Raw genomic sequence first — 19,781 nt, forward strand, 5'->3', positions numbered from 1 at the left:
AGGGAGAATCATAACAGGGAGGGAGAGGAGACAATATTCCTTTTAAATCCTATATGGCAAACTTTCATTTTCCATGACTACTATGAGTCAGAAAACTGTAGTGTAAGAAGAAATCTTTCCATCCCATTCCCCTGCAAGACCTTTTATTAGGACTTTAATAGCTAGGAAAGATGATTAAAATAACTTCTCCAAGGGAGAGAAGTAAATGAACAGAGACATAGTTGAAGACTAATAGGGATTGGTCTATACTATATCTAAGATTCCTTGCAATTCTAAACCCAATTCCAGAATACCCACTCTATACAGAGTCAACTATCATTTTCTAAAGTGTTATGGAGTCAAACTAGACCGTTTCAAGACTAAATGTTGACCAAGTGTCATTGTCACACATCCACAAAAAGACATGGTAGTCTTTCAAAAAAGTTTTTTTCAAGTATCTATATCACACATGAGTTTTATCTACTGTAATTAAAGTAATATATTTAGCTATAATTCTAAGCACTAAGCACCACCACCAATATCTCCTGTGTTCCTGGAATGAACATAACCTTAATATAAAAAGGGGGAAAACAGAATGAAAAACAAGGTTAGAAAGATAGTCCCTAGCTGCTTGTGAGAAAGTTAAAACAACTATAACAAAAGTCTGAGCATGGATATATTTTAAACGGCCTACATACTTTTAATTCCCTGAAAATAATGCAGAAAATCCAAAAATGTTGAAAACGTTCTTGGGGATTACAAGTGTGGAAATACAGAATGAATTGCAAACTTCATATTTTTTTTTCTGTAGATATTTAAGAATCTGTTTTCCAATTCAATATTTCCTTGCTCCTTTTGTTATTGAAACACTAATTCAGATTTTTGCCAGTGAAATAGAAGATCCTATAATGGATATTCTGAGATTGAAAAGTGAAGGAGGGTATTGCTTCTAGTTCAGTTCTATGGACCCAAACATTTAATATTAAGTAAAATCAATGGTCTCCTCCTAAATTCTCAGGACTTTATTCTAAATAAGCTTTCCCCATTTACATAGAATGGCACTGATGTTGCTGAGAAATTCCAATGTAGCATGCAACAGTGGTTCCTAATTGCTTTAGCATTTATCATGCACAAAAGACAGGAGGGAAGTTGTCTCATTTTGTATAGCTCAGTTGCATTTCTTATCTCTGAAGTACATTTAAGCAGCAAACTGGGACTTAAGGTAGCTGCCTGAAAACCAGCGTCCATTAACATGCATATCTTGCGGGGGGTTGGGGGGGGGGAAATGAATTGGGTTTTCTAAAGCAGAATACAGTTCCATCTCATTCTGTGCATTAATTTTACATAATTTCTCTTTTACACATTTTATAAATTAAGGACCATGATCTGACTTACCCAAATTCTCATGCTCACATTTTCCAGGTTGTGCCTCTTGTCTGCTTTGTTTTCAAAACATTTATTTTATTTTTCCTTTTCTTCCCACACTATGCTGATGTAAGTTTTCAAAACATTATGAAAAAGCATCTTGGTGCATTTCCAAGATGCTCTTTGGGCTCAATTAGTACCTGGTAATATTCTTCCAAGTAGTCATGGGAGGTGTTTAACTACTGTGCACTTATGCATCTTTTACCTGACAAGTCTTATGAACAGGTTTTATGTTATAAAGAAACAGTACTACTTCACATTCTACAGCAAACATTTGGTTAGCATATATGAGTCTAGGAGAGTGGGGAAGCTGAAGTTCTGCTTATGCACTCTTGAATGTAATCCTTCCTGCCAGTGAGTTCTGATGATTTGTCTAAGCAGCAACAGACTATGGTTACTGTTTCAGGAATTCAAGTCCCATTAAGATGTAAACCCCCAAAGGGGTATACAAAATCAGATGGACTGAGAAGCACAGGTGTACCTATTTGTCTTTGAGGGGCTGTTTGGATGAATAAAGTATATTTGGACTATGCCCTGGCAAATATAGATTGCCCCCTTGAAGTGAGGATTAAAGTTTATGTATATATACATATGTGTATATAGTATGTAAATATATACTGATCCTAAAATGGTCTCTGCTGTAGACAGTTTCTAACAGTTTCTAATATAAAGGCAGTCTAATTACACCTTCCTATTGTGATGTAGATATTGTTTTACAAAATCCCCCCTAGGTGCATCAAGTGAAGTGAAGCTGTACAATCAACTTAATTGTCTGTATATAGACAATCCATGTACCTTGTAGATTTTTGCACACCATTCGTGACTTGCTTTCCTATCCTGTGGCCCATGTGATCCCACAGATGCCTTCTTTGGACAGGCACTGGTCTCTAAGTCTTACTCTTACCGCCCTTCTGCGTGGCAAGGGTGATTTGGTAAAGAAAGAATCAGGAGTAGGGGCCAATTATTTTTCTAGAGTTCTTTTAAACTTTTAGTTTCCAATAAGGCAGGCATTATAATTTGCTAACAAATTATTGATATTCAACCCATCTATCCTTTTACATTCCATCAGTGCAAGCATACTTTCTTGTCTGTGATGAGTATATTTTCCATGTACTCACAGTTGCCTTCCTAGTGGTTAAAAATAAGAAAATGAAAAGGGAGTCATTTAGGCTGGGCACGGTGGCTCATGCCTGTAATCCCAGCACTTTGGGAGGCTGAGGCGGGTGGATCACCTGAGGTCAGGAGTTTGAGACCAGCCTGGCCAACATGGAGAAACCCCGTCTTTACTAAAATACAAAATTAGCTGGACGTGGTGGCTCATGCCTGTAATCCCAGCTACTTGAGAGGCTGAGGCAGGAGAATCGCTTGAACCTGGGAGGCGGAGGTTGTGGTGAGCCGAGATCGCACCATTGCACTCCAGCCTGGGCAACCAAAGTGAAACTCCGTCTCAAAAAAAAAAAAAAAAAAAAAAGAGTAATTTAAAGAGCAAGATTAAGTGTCAAGGGAAGGAGACAGAAAAAAAAAAAGTAAATGATCACCTCAACCTCCTTGAGTAGTTGCTTCAATATAGGATTCACTCATTATCCAAGGTCTGCATGAAATTTTAGGTAAGTCATTTTATAAATTGTTCTACACTAGTATCACCTCTACATTTGAAAAATCAAGAGTTGACTTTATTGACTCTATTGAAAAGCCTCATGTTTCTAGGCAAAGTACCTTTAGCCCAAACCCTAAAATACCCCATTTGTTTCATTCTGAAAAATGCAGTCAATCCTACTACAAAGCAGGAAAATATATTTATAATAGAGACAATAGTATTAAAAAATGAATCTCCACAGGAATAATTTACATGAACACATTTATTGTGAGTAGCTCTATGGAAAGGCAAGTCAGATATATATAGATATACATATATATATAAACACTATACAGAGTTGCAAAGTCGTCTCCCAAAACTGCAAACGAGATGTTTACAAGGAAAAGAAAGTACAAGAGTATTTACAAAGGAAGACAAAGCCAAAGCAACTCAAAGCACATCTGTGAAGCAGAAATAGCAGATGTAATTAGCTGGTGGAACTGTAAAGTTTCAGTTTTTAACGACCAAGTGACTATGCCTGATACCAAATTAAATGTAGAGGTCACACACACACAAAAATTCCATCATTGTTTTTTCTTAGCAGCATGAACTGATAGCTGGAAGGTAAGTGATAAGTTGGTAAACATATTCCATAAAGATTCTTCCAGCACAATACTGAATAAATTAATTGTCTGTAAACTAATAAATAATGAGAACAAGATTGCATTTGTTATGCAGTACCTGTGACTATGTGTACCTGTTACTATTTGTATAATACGTACTACTGTGTATGAGGTTTCTCATTCATTTATTCAGCAACTGTTACATCTGTGCTGTACCCTCTGTACCCTGTCTGCTGGCAGCTTCTGAACCTAATATGCAAATAAAGTGATACAGCATTTTCCCCCAAGTAATCTTTTTTTCCCACAATTCTGAACAATTATTACTTAACTTACTTGAAAAAATAAAATGGTGACAGAAGGCTTGAAAAAAAGTTGCCTAAAGAGCGCATTGTTATAATGAACAAAAGCCACACTGCATTATTTGATTAGGTTGGAAAAAGAGAAGAGTGTGAAGGAACTGATAAAGTTGATGCCCTAGCAATGACCAGTAACTGGAACAATGACTGATCTCATAGCCACGTCCTCTCCTCAGCACAATTTACAAGAGGGGAAAAAGAGCCCACCATCCCTTTGGTTGGTAGGCAAGGAAAAATAGAAGTCAACTCGGTTCTTTGGAAAAGTTAGTTTAGCAACACGTACTATAAGCTTGCTTGAAGATAGAAGTACACGTTCAAAGACATTAAAACCAAGTAGTGAAAACCTTTAGATAAATATTACACTACTTCAAAGTTGCACATTAAATGCGAAGCAAATTTCATTTTAACAGAGTTTACACACAACAGGTACATCTACAATCACATGTACACAGGTACACAAAGGTGTGCATACACACGAATATGTACACACACACACTAGTGCTCACACACATACAAACACACCCAACTGTGATATGATGAGGTTTGCCAATGATGGTACAGCAAGCCAAGATTTGTGTGCCACCACGGAACAAAGCTCTAAGCAAGCTTCAAGACCTTTGTACCTATTCTCTGTGGTCACCACCTTGCTAGTGTCATGTTCTCAAAGGTCCAGGTTCCTAAAATCTTAATTCAGTTTACATCAGAGGCAAGCAAAAATAGAATGGGGGGGAGCTTGCTCTGATTTTTGTTTTTTAATTTGGTACATCTTATATTGGCTCAATATCCAGAAGGAAACAAGGCCTTATAAGAGGTTCCTTTTGGCTTAAGTTTTTGTCAGAATATTGATTGATAAGTAAATACTAATTTCTTGAATATGGGAAATTGATCTTTTTATAGTAGCCATGGGCATAGGAGGAAGAGTGTGCATTGGGGAAAATTGAGAAAGAATAAGAAAAAGTAGAATAGAGGTTGAAAGTGGGCAGAGGCCCAGAGAAGCAGGGAGGGGCCTTGGGAAGAGACTTTTGAAGAGCTTTGCTTCTTTTAGGAGGTAAATGTAGGTTTCACAATAAATGAAAAATAATAGGTTTGGAAATACTCAATCGATTTTCAGGCAGAACATCACAATGTTGTATGTGAACAAATAGCTGTTTCTCAGTTCTGCCTTTAAAATGTTGGAAATGCTCAATCAAGATATTAGTTTCATTGACATATAACGTGAGCAGAATGTTGCAGTTTTGCTAATGAGCAAAACTTGAAATAATCTGCCCTTTAGTCCTGCCTTTAAAATACTGGTAATGCCCCATCAAGATATCAGTTCAGTTGACATTTAATTCATTGATCAAGAAATGTTTTGTGTGTGTAATACTCGGAAAAAAGATTCCAGATCATACCTTCCTTCCAATTATGACAGCTGTTTTTTCTTTATGTGCCCTGGTTTAAAGTTTTTCAACTTCAAAATTGAATCTAAATATTTTACATTATTAAAATTGGCATTGACCAAATTTATACATATTCTAAGTTACTTTTTTTTAAAGAGGGAAAGCGTTATGAGATGCTCACTTGTATAGTATCTGTTTCCTTTCAAAGGGACAGACTGGGGAGGAAAACCAGAAAACAAAAAACAAAGCACAGTGTAAATATTGTTAATTAGAAATCACTGGATCCATAAGCAGCAGTATGAATGATCTGCATGAATAGGATCATTCAATTGCCAGAGTCCACTTGTAGGCTTGTAGAAATTTGGGTTGCTTTCTACTCAGAAGCCTCTGAGTTTTCTTTCCTTTAGGCAGATCTGGAGTAGACGAAGATAAAATTCCATAAGCAACACTTTTCTTCTAAAATGTGTTTTTGTGGCAATATAATCACTCTAGGAAAAAGATAATAAAACAAAAGTTACTTGCAGAATTAATGTGGAGAGCTGTCACCCCCACCCTGTTTTAAAACAAAACAACATAAAACAAAACAAAATCTAACTAGAAGTTTTTGAGAGATATACAGAGGAGACTGCCTGGGCATGGACATGGTTAATCAACTCTGCTGGCTGCCTGTGAGGAATATCAGCTGGGCAAAGACACAAGGGCAGTTATTCTTCTTGCCCCCAGGCTGTCACTGACATTTCTAGTGGACAGCATCTTTGCACGTGCGTGCACTGTTCTACTTTCTTCCAGTGGAGCCCACAAGTGAGCCAGGCATTGTGCAGAGAAACAGATTTTTTTCTTCTTCTTCTACATGTTTGACTCTGCCTTCACCAGGTTATGTGGCACAAGTCATAGGATTTAAGTACAGCCTTGGTGATGGTCTCTAGACTCAATCATTGTATTTCTTCTAATAGAACAAAGTCATACCTGCAAAGGAGAGTTGAAATTCCCATCTGTTTAATAAAAGAAAAAAGTTCCAGCATTATTCTCTTGGCTTTCTGCTTTTGAGTGGGTGCATAATGGGGAGTGTGGCAGGGGGTGATCAGATACATAGAAGAAGGTGCTGGACCAGAGAAGGGATAGGAATAAATGATCAGCAAATTGATTATGGGATGCCAGTGTTACCTTAAGATCAAGTCACCACAAAGTACCAAGTATTCTATTTTATTTGAGACATCCTAAAAGAATCCATGGAAAACATCCCCCAGAGTGGGCTTCAAGTACAAGATTGTCTATTAAACTGGAAATATACATTTTAAGTATTCATTTTCTCATCAAAGGTTTTACAATTTTTTTAAAGAGATGAGGTCTCACTATGCTGCCCAGGGTGAAGAGCAGTGGCATCATTATGGCTCACTGCAGCTCCACCCAGACTCCTGGGCTCAAGGATTTTTAAAATGTAACAAATTTGCAGCTGGATGAAGCACTGAGTGGGAACAGCACATTTCCCTCTTACTAGTTGTGTCTCTTCGTTAAGATTCAATGTATAGGTTTGTTCTTGTAGATTAGAAGGTTAAAAAAATGCTAGCCATGGTGGCTCATGCCTATAATCCCAGCACTTTGGGAGGCCAAGGCAGGTGGATCCCTTGAGGCCAGGATTTCAAGAACAGCCTGGGCAACATGGTGAAACCCTGTCACGCAACTACACTCTAGCCTGGGTGACAGAGTGAGACCCTGTCTCAAAAAAATGCCATAGATTAGTAAAGATATTAAGCTTTCCTGTCAGCAGTGGGTTTAGGAAATTTTACATTTTATGTATCTAGTTCTACACAGGAAGAAAGGAGTCTGTGATAACCACAGTTAACTGTGAGAATGCATATTAGTAACTGTTAATTTGCTGCAAAATTAGGCTAGACCAGTACCAGTATTACAGTGTTATCAGATATCAGCTACATTTTAAAATAGATATTTAAGGTTAGGAAGGTATTTCACCTAGTTTAGTTTACTATTTTGTTTTAATACCAAAATTATTTTCATATGTCCATATATAGCACATTGCATGTGCTTTAAAAGGGACTTCTTGCTGTCTTATATGATACACTGGATTTCATATATATTTTCCCAGAAACCTGCAAATTAAGCTCCATATAACTACCCTATTGGCATTATACTAAGATTAGGAACATTTGCTTTTATTGGAGTTGTTTTTCTTTCTCTTTCCTTTTTTTAAATGACAGAGCCTCTACTAAAATTTGATTCATATTGCCATTGCTTTCCTATAACACCTACACCAGCATTAAGTGAATGCTTGGTAACTTAATAAAAAGTGACAAATAATTGTGTAATTTCATGTTTACTTCACAAAATACATTTGTCAATTCTTGATTAACTATGCTAGTAGAAAGGAATAATGTTATCCCAAACAGGATAATCCCAAAATAATTTAACTTGCTTTTGAAATGCATTATGGGAACTTGAGCCACAGATTTGCCTTTATAATCCTATTTTACTTAGGCCAATATTAAAATGAGTTTACATTCCCAGGGCACATTCCAAAGAACAGCGTAAGGAAGCAACTCAGAAGCTTGCTGGGTGGCAAAGGAAAGCAATTCAAGACTAAAACTTGGTTGTGAACAGTCTGCAAAATGAATATTAAAGGGCTAAAAGTCATACCTTAGATTTGTCTCCCGTTCATTTTTATGTGATTTCACCATCAGCAAGGTAAATGGTGATGCTTGTAATAATGTGGTCTGTTTTGGATGTATTATTCCCATTTGATACTGACAGGTTATAAATACTTACCTTATTGTATATTCTTATTTTCCCAATTAATCAAAGGTCTTTTAAACAACAAGTTAATTTCACCCCTTTTAATGGGTGGTATACTCTTCAGGTAATTTTTCTCTGTAAGATAGAAAACCTCAGTGGACTCTGATGAGTCAAAATATTTCCCTACTCCTCCTACCAAAATCTGGCAGGGAACTTTTTTTTCTCAAAAACAAATGAAGTAAACTTTTCTGTTTCGAGTTACATAATGATATAAACCTGAACATTAATCTTTAATACGCTAATAATGCACAGATGACTTCAATATCCCTGGAAATTTGTAGGGTGAGCCAAGAAGGCAGTTCCTCCAGGGTATTTCAGACCTCTTTATATGAATCATAAATATGCCTTTATTACATTTTGAAGTCCGAAACAGCAGTATTTCCTCTGCTCAGAGAAAGGTGAACCTATAACAATATATTGTTATTCTCTCATTCTCTTTTCCCTTTCTGCAAACTTATTGTCTTAGTTATCTTTTCAGCTCCAATTTTCCTGGAGCTCAAAAATGTTTTTCAAGGGTTTTTGCAAATTCCTCACTCTGTTCATTTGACAGCATGCTATCCCTGCACCCCTGCGATCAACTGGAGCTCACATAAGCAGGGGCAACCAAGCAAAGCACCAAAAAAAAAAAAAAAAAAAAAAAAAAAAAAAAAAAGGGAAGCAAAGAAAGATACGTTGAAGCATACATGCCAAAGATGAATGTATAATAATGCAATTATATTAGTTAGCTTAGCATTGTCTCTGGAGTATATGTAGGTTTTTTTGTTTTTTCTCAATAAGAAAGGATCATCATACTTTTCTGTGCCCTGTGATTGTAGAGGAGGATGACTCTCTAGGACTTGATAAAATTAAGTGCTATTGCTCAAGGCTAAAAACTAGTAATAATCGCTGCTAGTCTTTACAACACCAATTATACCAGACTATTATCTCCTTCATAGATCGGATGATAAAATACCTTTGTTCCCACAATGGCAATAGTTTTGGGACAGAATGCTCAAAAGAATCTGTAAGGGAAATGTATGACATTTGTAAACCCCCATCTCCTCAAAGGTCAGCTCAATCGTTTTACACCTGCCCTTTGTTAGCAGGCCCTGGGCCACTTATGCATGTGCATTCCAGTCTTGAGTATCTGGATACAAACTCTATGGAGATCAGCTACAGGATTTTCATGGTAGGTCAGCTTCTCCACTACCTCCCAACACACACATGGGCCACTTCACTCTGCTGCCTAGTTACTGCCAACTTAAAGAATGCAAGTTACTAGAATTCTAATATAGGCAGTTTCAAATTTACAAAACAGACATATTCCAAGGTCATTGTTTAGTTGAAACTCAGAATAAATTATCTTGTAGAAACAATGTCATAAATTAATGGTGGATAGGTTTATAGCTTTGTCTAGATATGCCTATATTTAACCTATGCAACTCCTGAACTAACAGAGAACTATTTTGACTATACCCAGTCATCATTTCTGAGGGAAGATGTATGTGAAGTTTCAGTTTGAGACTCCAGGAATATATGTCTTCCAGCCATGGCAATAGGAATTGTGTCCCCCACACTCAACCAGTTGGAATAGTCAGAGGCAGGGTGACAGCCGAAGGGAAACTATGGTAAAAGCTGCAGCAACAATAAGGACTTCATCATGGAGGTGGGTGGGGGCACAGGACTCTGAGTGCGAGGACAAGGTTGGTAAGCTTTCAAGACTGGAGGCATAAAACTTTAAAAAGCAAGAGTAAAAAATCACATTTGCTGGTCAGACTTTCAAGGGCCCCATGGATACACATGTGAGCAATTTTCAAGATTAATTGTGAGATGGAAACTTCACTGTTATTCTAAGTTTCAAGTCCATAAGTAGGAAATTATTAATCATAGGAGAAAAATTATATAAATTGTCAAAACCAGCTAAAGTGACTACAATATATAGGGAATTAGATATTCAGTAAATCCAGAAGGTGTGGCTAGCATCAAACATATTGTGATCAATCCAACCATGAAAATAGCTTTAAACACCAGCCCAGCTGCTTCTGTGCCAAGTGACAGTAGGGCAGGCAGCACAGCCTTGGATCTGTACAACAAGGATCCCTACAAGGAAGGTTGCCTCTGCAAGCTAAGTGCAAGAAGGCTGTGTACTGGGAGTGATCAACATCTGGCGAAGCCCTCTATGGGCCCTGCAGGACTCCCACAGTGGCCCTCACCTTTTCAGCCAGAGAGAGACCAGGAAAGGGCATGTTTGCCTGAATTCAAGGGCACAAGTTTGGCAAAGGGCACATGAGGGTAAGACTCACAGAACACAACCAATGCAACCCTAACCAATAAGAAAGAGGTATCAGGAAGCTAAGAGAAAATAGCAGTAACTTTCTCATTTCACTTAATAAGTATTTAAGTACATGTTTTCCATTCTAAAAGGAATTAATTATTCAGCCAGAAGTTGAAAGGTACCCTCTAAAAATGCATATCTAAAACAGTATATAATTTACACTAGAAAAATCTTTAAACATTCTATTTCTCAAGTGTTGAGTCTACTTTTCCAAAATAAGGTGGAAATGTGAGTCCTGTAGCTACATTACCAATAATCAATGCAGAATTGCTGGAGAATATATTTTAAGTTCATATGGCAAGCACATTTTTCTTGGCAATTTTATCAATAGCTTTAAAATCAGCAATCCAATGATTGTGGCAAAAACTCAGTGCTTTGTGATATATTTATTTCATTATTATAAAAAGCAGTGTCTTAAATTTCTCATTTCTCATTCAAGACCAAGCAACGTTTTCTAGTAAATGATCCTCACTATCTAAGAGTCTGGCAGCACCTCTTAGAGAAAATATACTGAAAGTTTTAATTAAGCATTTTACAAAAGCTATTTTCCAATACTGCCAATAAAACGTCTGGGCTATTTTTATATACTCCTAAAGCCTTAAAAAAGGTGCTAAATCAAAATGAACTTAATTGTAAACAGGGATTTCTATGTCCCAAGGAGAGAGTTTGATTTTCAAGGCTTCTAAAATCTACTTGCCTGACTGCCAAAAGCAAGTTCACTTTTTAAACAAATGAAGAACGTCTATTGCTACACTGCTTATTCTTCCACCTGTCTTACTTTATCCTGTTTTGCCTACTGTGCTGATTTAGATTAGAATACCAAATTTTATAATGAAGGAAGAAATTAAATGAAAAGACTTTTTGCTGTAACTCCCAGATGTCAATGAATTATTAGGAAAATCAAAGAAATCTAACTTCAGTTAAAGAAATGACCATTAATGGAAATTTACTGAATGCACCCTCAATTCACTTTCTTTCCTTTCAGTGTTTCTGTGGGATCTAAATAGATACATACACTATTTGTGTTTGGGCAGTGAAGATTAACCAACTCCTCCCTATATCAGATTTAAAACATTCAATTCCAGCACAAGTCAAATTCTTTTATTCTAAGAGCCAGGGCAAACAGTTCAATGTAATAAAATTACCCAGGTCCTGGAAGATAGTCCACAGTTATAATGCTCTGAATGAATTACTTACAACAAAATTTGCTACTATCAAGTGAAAGCAAACTTGTAATTTTTTCCTAATCATTAACCATGTAATAATCTGTCACCAATGGAAAAATAACAGACTAAACACCTGATTAAAGGGAGGTGTCATGTGTTGGGTGGAGCGCTGGACTTGAAATCAGATGTATGAGTTAGATTTTCAGCTCTGCCACTTACCTTTTTGATCTTGGGAAAATTCTCAACATGGGCTTCATTTCCAGTACTTACCGTCCATCAGTAAAATAATGAATGTGAATGTGCTTTGCAAACTATAAGGCAATCTGCAACTGGAAAGCATTTCCTCAATCAACAATTTGACAATTTAACAATAGACCCTTTTAAATCACATAAACTATTCCTTAGTTCTCCCTACACTCGTCAGCCACATCTATTCCCACAGGAATTATTTTTTTGTCACTCTGAGAAGCCTAAGTTTGTTCCCAAAACAGGGGATTAGGGAGAGAAAAAGAAAGTAAGAGATCTCGTTCGAATTTTTATACATGTGTGACATTCTGGTGTGCTTAATTAAAGTTCTGGTCCTTGTTTAAGGTAAGTATTTTGCTAGTAGTTGAAATTTTTACCCTGAAAACATCACTCTTAAAATAGAATGAATGCAAATGAATAATGATTGTGAACAACTTTAGTTAACTTTAATTAAGTGAGGTCCTCTTTAATTGTTATAGGTCAAATACCTCATTAGTCCAAACACTGTCCAATTTTGAGGTGTTGAATATTACCTCAAATAAATGATCCGTCAATGGTAGCTGGGAAATTTCTGCTATATGGAAATTTTATTCTAATAAATTATAATAATTAACTTCAATGGAATAAAAACAATGTGTTCTTAGTGCCTATAACTGATAGCAACAAGTTTGGCAGTAGTACACTCAAAAGAAGCATAAGATTCCTTCATGGTGATAACAGTGTCTAACACTCAAAAATTAATTACTAAAGTTTTTTTTTTTTTTTTTGCTTTTTAATGCCAAGTGCCATCATAGCATTACTAATTTGGCTGACTGATTCTCTCACCCCTCCTAGAGCTGCCCTTTTATATCCTCCCATCTCTTGAATAAAAAAACCAGGAAAATGTTCACCTCAAGTCATTTTGAACTATGAATTCTACATCAGGTAAGGTAGAAAAAGAAGCAAATAGTCATACATAGGTTAACAGTCAAACTAAACTACATAAGAAACAACATTCTTCTCCTAAATGCTAATGCCTATAACCTATGTGTTTAAAATGTGAAGACTTCATCTTTAATAAATGATTAAAAATTATTTCATTTATTAATACAGTCATGTCTAAGGTTATACTTCTGGGTGTTTCTTTCTAATCGACTTGAGTAAATTCCTTTACGGTACTTCCTTATACGCAATGTGACTGTAGGTAAATGGAATTACATATTAATTTTGTATTACATGAGAACAGCTGTCTCACAGATTTATAATCTCACTTCACTTAAATGGTAATCTATAAAGATGCCAACTCTGAACAATAATGTAAAGTATTTTAAATGCAAGTAAAGACTAACTGAAAAGTGAGATTTTCAGATGGAGAATCTTAATTTAGGTTTGCTTTTCTAAATGTAATAATAACAGTAGCAACAATAACAATGGCAATAACTGTAAAATAATTCATGTATAGTACTTACTATATGCCAGGCACTGTTCTAAGCACCTGCCATCAATTAAAATGACTTTTTGAAATACATAACTTCTAATAAAGATGGTATTTGTTCCTCTGTCAAAGCATTATGTCTTTGTTTCCTAACGTGATTGTTTTTGTTTTAATGTTAGATAGGAAAATAGAGATCAGAAATGAGTGAAAATTATTCTACAGCTTTATAATAAAAAAAGGATCAGAATCATTCAGCTTGTTCTTAACACTTCACAGACAACATTCTACCATACAATTTACATTAAAATGCTAACCAAAGTCATTTCCTACAATGGGTTGTTTCACCACCATCAACACCACCCCCCCCCCCACCCCCGCACCCCCCCGCCGGCAATCCCCACCATTCCTTTCATGTATTTCAGCAAATTATGTGCAGGAATCACCCTCAAGATCAATTATTTTGCAAGAAACTAAATCAGTTTAAACTGCCGAAATTTCACTTCAGTATTAATCCAATGACACTAAAAATATCTTACATTTGTAAAGTGCTTTAACATTCCAAAGTGCTTCCACGTTGATTCTCTTATTTCAACCTAAGCGCCTGCCTCCCTGTGAGATAGAGCTTCCTTGCTAAAGTCACTCAATAAAGCTAGGAATTTCCTCAATAAACAATGCATTTACAGAATGTTAAATCTCCAAAATAGCTACAAAGTCATAAATCAGGAATTTATGCTAAAATAATGATCATTGTGTCTAGGTATTCCTTGGGAAGTCAGAATTTATTCAAGGAACAGTAAGATTTCACTATTTAAATCTTAAACTTCTTAAAATAAACCTCTATGAAAACTGGTCCTTTTGAAAGTACTACAGGGACACAGGCAACTAGGTATCATCTACATCAAAATTATAAATGGTGTCTTCAATAGTTAGACTCAAACAATAGCTTGAGATCAATTTTCAGGTATATTCTACAGAATAAAGTAGATCTACTCTTGAAAATCTTATTATGGATTAAAGACTTGGAAATGAAATTATATATTTTAAATGTATGATTATGGTAGCAGTGGTGATCATGTGTGTTTGTGTGTGTGTGTATGTGTGTGTGTTGGGGAGGGAACTCACAGTTTAAAAGAGGTCTGAATTGAATCCTTTGGCAAGCCAAAGCATCCTTTTGTTGTTTTAATGATCACTCTTTAATGTGTCCACGCTGCAAATGTGAGTTTGTGTATGGCAAGTTTTCTATAGCAGGGAGAAAAAGGGGATGTGGGGGGGGCTACACCTGCATTAAATAGGGAGCTTGTTAGGTGACTGTTGTGATCAGTCCCCGACTTGTTCTGCCTGATCAAGCACAGTGGGCAGAGATCCAATCACAAAAGCATTCCACAAAGCAAGCAAAGCAAAAATCTTCACTAAACTGACTACTGGAATGAAAACTGCTGGGGTCCATCCCTTCCCTTCACTGGGAAAGAAGCATATTCTACTTAAGAGGCAAGGTAGTTGAGACTATGGAGACATCATCTTCTGCAATCATCTCTTGAAAATGTTTCAAGACACACTGATGACAACATTCCACAATGCTGTACACAGTAGAATTACTCTAAGTCTTGTTTCCAAGTCTGACAGCTCCTACTCTTCCTTACTTCTTCCTTTGGAAAAGTAGCCCTTTAAAAACTTCCACCATTCCAGGGTAAGCTGCCCCTGGAGTCAGCCTTATCTTGCTTTCCTTGATTTCCCATAAGATATACGAATTAAATGTTTTAACTGCTTTTTAAACCTTTGAAATAATACTCATATCCATTATCAAGTTGTCACCACACCCTCTTTTAGAAGGGTGGGGGGTTAAAAGAAGAAAATGAGGCACAGCAAATGTGACTTGCCTGTCATTACTAGTGACAGAGAAAAGGAACACTCAAGGTTTCTGGAATTTATCCTGTGTAAAAACAAAAAGAAAATCAACACACAAACACATTCCAGAGCCAAATACTATCTTCTTTTAATCACCTCCTGTTTTGGATTATTTATGTTTTGTTCCCCCCAGACATTCACGTTAACAATTGAGATTTAACTTTCTTGGTAAATCACAGCAAACTAGCATAACAATGACTGCTCTTTAAAAAGTAACTTTCAGAGGAGAAAATTATCCTCCCTAAACATAAATAGTTGATTATTACTGCTTAATAGTCTGTGCTCTTATTAAATTCCTACACTTAAATATGGGCATTTGCAGAAAAGCAGCTTTTAATTGTTGATTTGAAAATTAGTTGGTGGAACCCAATTTACGATATCCTGCTTTACATTATCATTAAATGATGGGGAAGGATGTTTAAAAGTATCCTTACGCTTTTTATGTCTGCGTTTTAACTACTCCTAAAAAAGTAGAACCAGTGTTTAAATGATAATCAGTTCTGTCCAGATAAAGAAATTGATTAGATAAAAACAAATTTTTGCAAAGATCAAAAAGGCATTTGTGAATAATTAAAACTGAATTATATACTCCATGTCGAATAGCACCAGTTAATGAAATATTATCCCTAACACTGTAGACTGTAGCGCATCGAATCATTAGACAATGACCATTCACTTTAGGGAAATTAATTCTAAAATTACCGACCTCTTTTGGGAGAGTCGAACTGGTTATCACGTCTGGCAAAATCCATTCTCACGTAAGTGTCGTCGTCGTTGTCAGAATCTTCTCTCTCCGGGGGTCTTGGCACCCGGCGACTGCGAGGTGGTGGTTCCGGAGCGGCAGCTGCAGCGGCAGCCCCGCCAGCCTGGTTATCACCTCTGGCAAGGTTTGCAGATGGGTTGTGGGCTCCAGTGTTCGAGCCACCGGCAACGTCTTGGACTCCCCTTATTGCTTCGGCATCAGCAGCATTAGCAACAGGTTGAAACCAGCGGGCAGAGGCGGAGTCAAATCCAGCAGCTGCGGCTGCTGCGCCGATGCCCGGGGCTGCGGCGAGCGCGGAGGCCGCAGCTACAACTTGGCTGAGGGCTAAAGTCGGCTCTGCAGCCGAAGCGACAGCCGGGGCTGAGGATGGGGAAAGGTCTCTCTCGAGGCTGTCTGTTGGAAAAGCAGAGACAGCGGCTCTGGCTGCTGCAAAGAAACTTTGAGAACGGTTTTGTGGGCGTCTTCTCCCCTGCTCTTCCTCCTGCAGCAGCCTAGCTACAGGTGGTGGTTCAGAACATCGGCTGGGGGAGAGAGAAATATCCATACAGCACTCAGAAAATGGGTCGACCACATAGATTCGACCTGTTTCAGCATCATAGCGAATGGCACTGTCAGCAAGAGCCATGGCTGGTGTCATTGCTGAGTTGAAAATTACTTCAATGTAGTCACCCTCTTCCTCAATAGCATTGCTACCTGTAGCACTGAGGGGAAGGGGAGGAAGTGGCCACCTAGCACTGTCCAGAGATAAGGGGTTGGCACGTGGTATAGCTCTTAAAAGATCTGAGAGGTCGTTTGCTGGATTTGGAAATGGCACTCCAAACTCAACATTCACATAATTAGAAAAGGCTGACTGTCTGGGTTCAGCAATTATGCCCCACGAATCTGGTAGCCCTTGAGTAGAGGGAGCTGGTGTATTGCTCTCTCTTGTAGTGAAGTCCATGTTGACGTAGTCACTAGAGCTGTCAGCTTCTCTCTGCTCATGTGTGGGCTTTTGTGGTTTTGGCTTGATTTTATATCCTTTTGTAATAAAAGAAAGTCGGTTAGGTCTCTTAGCTTTATTCTTTGGGGGCTCATCATCTGAAGGCTTTGAAGGTGATCCCCCATCTCCAGGCTTTGAGAATGATCCCTCACCTAAAGGCTTTGAAGCTGCATCTTTGGGGTCCCAGTTATAGGAGACTTCTTTGTCTAGGCCCCTCCCCAGGAACTTTCCAGGTAACATTGGCACATACTCACTGTTGTCACTCTGTCCCAAAGGTGAGCTCCGAAAAGGGTTCGGTAGAGAGAAGTAGGAGCTCCAACTTTTGGAGGAAGAGCCACCCTGAGGATTTCTGGGGTTTTTTGGAATTGCACCGGCTCCAGGAGCCATAAACATGTAGTCACTCTCACTGTCATTGTCCTTTGAGTCATCCTCTTTATTAGTATCAGGTGCTTTTGGAGGACTCGGAGCAGGTGGTGGGCTCACTCTGGGAAACATCATCATGTACCCTCTTGAATCTTCAAAAGGGGATCGAGAGTGGCGCTTTTTTGAAGCAGAGACATTTTGAGGAGCCATTGGCATATAATCACTGGAGCTTACAAGAGGGGCGGGCACCCCTGGCCTCATTGGCACGTATGGGTCATCCTCATCTTCATCAAAAGCTCTGGCTCTGTGGGGACCTCGAGCTGCACCTTCTGGGATCTCTGCATCTTTCACTTCTTTGGCTTCTTTGCGTTCTTTTGTGGCTCCTCTGTCAGCACAAAAATAAAGTCGGAATCTTCCCCCAGACTTCCCTTTTCCACCAGTTGCTCCAGCTGGTGGGGGTGGAGGAGGAGGTGGTGGAGGTGGTGGCATTTGCTGTTGCTTGCTTTGAGTTAATTTGCCAAAATAGGATCTTTTCTTCAGAGATTTTCCACGTTCACCATCACCATCGGATCCTTTCCCACTTCCTGAGCCTTTGCCCCCTCCAGAGTTCTTGCCACCACCTGAGCCATGGCCATCTCCAGGTCCCTGGCCACCACCTGAGCCATGCCCACCTCCAGGTCTCTGGCCACCACCTGAACCGTGCCCACCTGCGGTGCCCTGGCCATCTCCAGAGCAATGGTTTCCTCCTGAGCCCTGGCCATTTGAGCCCTGACCACCTCGGGATCCCTGTCCCTCGCCTGAACACTGGTTTCCTCCCGAGCTATGGCTACTGGAGCCTTGTCCATTTGAGCCCTGGCCACCTCCTGAGCCCCGGCCATTTCCTGAGCCCCAATTGTTCATGGGCATGTAGTCACCTCCGCTTCCTTCCTGATCTTCTTTGCCCTGGGGATTGCCTTCCTCCCCAGAGTTGCCAGAGCCAGAGCCAGACACTTCAGAAGACAGGCGAGCTCCATTGTTCGGGGCTTCTGCAGGGTGCCGGGGACGTGCTGGGCTGGGTGCTAAGCGGCGAAAAAAGCTGGCCGGCACTGAAACCGCTCTCCTTGACCTGCGCCCTCTGGGCAGGTGCAGTCTTCCTCGCCTGGAGTGGGCCACAGGCTCGCTGGGTGTTACGAAGCGCCTGGTGAAAAGCATCTCGTCTTCCCCGTCGCCGATGGCCCTGAGGTGGCAAAACTGCTCAAAGCGGGACCTTCTGAGCCAGCCTCCCGGCTCGAGCGGCACCAAGCCCAGGTGCCTCCTAGCGGACAGCAGGGTTAACAGGTGGGCGCCGATGCTGATGCTGTAGCTGCGGCAGCGGGCTCTGTATTCGTCTGCACACAAGGCTCTCATCTTCTCCAAAAACAGCTCATGCATGTTTTGGGCAACCACGCAGTCATCGACCTGCATCCAGAGCTCTCCCGGACCGATGACAGTGGACCTGCCTACTTCCAAGAAGAAATACTGCTCCGAGTGTCCACAGCGACGGATGCTCAGGAGCTGGACGACCACGCTGGCTACTTCGGTGTTCAGCCTCACAAACACGACCTCCTCGTCGGTTAGACACAGCCGGAACACGCCGCTCAGCTCTTTTCTGTGCCCCAGCCCCCTGGGTTTGACTATTACCTGCCACACATCTTTATAGAAGGGTGGCTCCGCCGCCGCTGCCGCCGCCAGCGCGGCCGGCTCTCCGTCCGGCTGCGCGCCGAGCGTGCCGCAGCGGCGGCGCTTGCTCTCGAGGATGAGGCGGCTGAGCAGCAAGTACCAGCTTTCCTGCTCCGACTCGTTCTCGGCCACCATCGCGAAGTATTCGTCTTGGGTGAAAAGAGCAATGAGGTGTCGGTACCTTGCATCTGCTCGCTGGCTCACGGAAAAGCACTGGTATAGGGTGATCACGCGCCGCGGTGGAATGAGCGGGGGGATCGCGGCGCCAGAGGCGGCCGCCGCTGCTGCAGCCGCCGCGGCGCGGACACTGTGCCGGAACTTCCTGGCATTTTCGTAGTATTCCAGCCGAGCTGGGGCGTCAGCAGTCTCGAGTTTGAGCACGAAGTAGCGCCTGTGCCCATGCTTCTGTTTCCGCAGGTAGCCGCGTTTGCAGACTTCCTCCCCGACGGGCAGGTCCTCCTCCTCGGACTCGGAGTCTGACCGGGAGCCAGTGGCCGTGGAGAGCCACATGGCTCCCGGACAAGACGACCCGGTCCCAATGAGTGCGGTCGGGGTTCCCGAGGAAAGAAGCGGGGTGGTCACCACTGCTGCTAGAGCTGCCGCTGCTGCCGCTGCTGCACCTCTTAGTCTTCTTGTCGCTTGGTCGCGAGTGAAGGAGCAACTCGCCATGGTGATGCACGATGGTTTTAAGGTGAGCGAGGAGGAGGGGGAATTCAGGAAAGGGAGGGTTGGGGGAAGAGGCTGTCTACCCTCGTCTGCCCGCCCCAGCCCCCTCCTGCTTTGGCCC

The 19,781-nt window shown here is 40.2% G+C and overlaps 1 protein-coding gene across 2 annotated transcripts; it reads right to left on the reverse strand.

Annotated features, from left to right (window-relative positions):
- Window positions 1-3,248: 3,248 nt before the first annotated feature.
- Window positions 3,249-19,779, reverse strand: IRS4 (insulin receptor substrate 4). Of its 2 annotated transcripts, XM_055376260.1 has the most exons (3): window positions 15,898-19,779; window positions 6,305-6,330; window positions 3,249-5,826 (listed from the first exon to the last, which is right to left on the reverse strand). In XM_055376260.1, exons 1-3 carry the CDS (start codon window positions 19,661-19,663, stop codon window positions 5,716-5,718), a joined length of 3,903 nt encoding a protein of 1,300 aa, XP_055232235.1. In that variant the 5' UTR covers window positions 19,664-19,779; the 3' UTR covers window positions 3,249-5,715. The 2 variants fall into 2 exon arrangements, with proteins under 2 accessions (XP_055232235.1, XP_030861776.2); XM_031005916.2 differs by lacking the exon at window positions 6,305-6,330.
- Window positions 19,780-19,781: the final 2 nt, after the last annotated feature.

This window comes from Gorilla gorilla, chromosome X (assembly GCF_029281585.2).
Source record: "Gorilla gorilla gorilla isolate KB3781 chromosome X, NHGRI_mGorGor1-v2.1_pri, whole genome shotgun sequence".
NCBI lineage: Eukaryota > Metazoa > Chordata > Mammalia > Primates > Hominidae > Gorilla > Gorilla gorilla.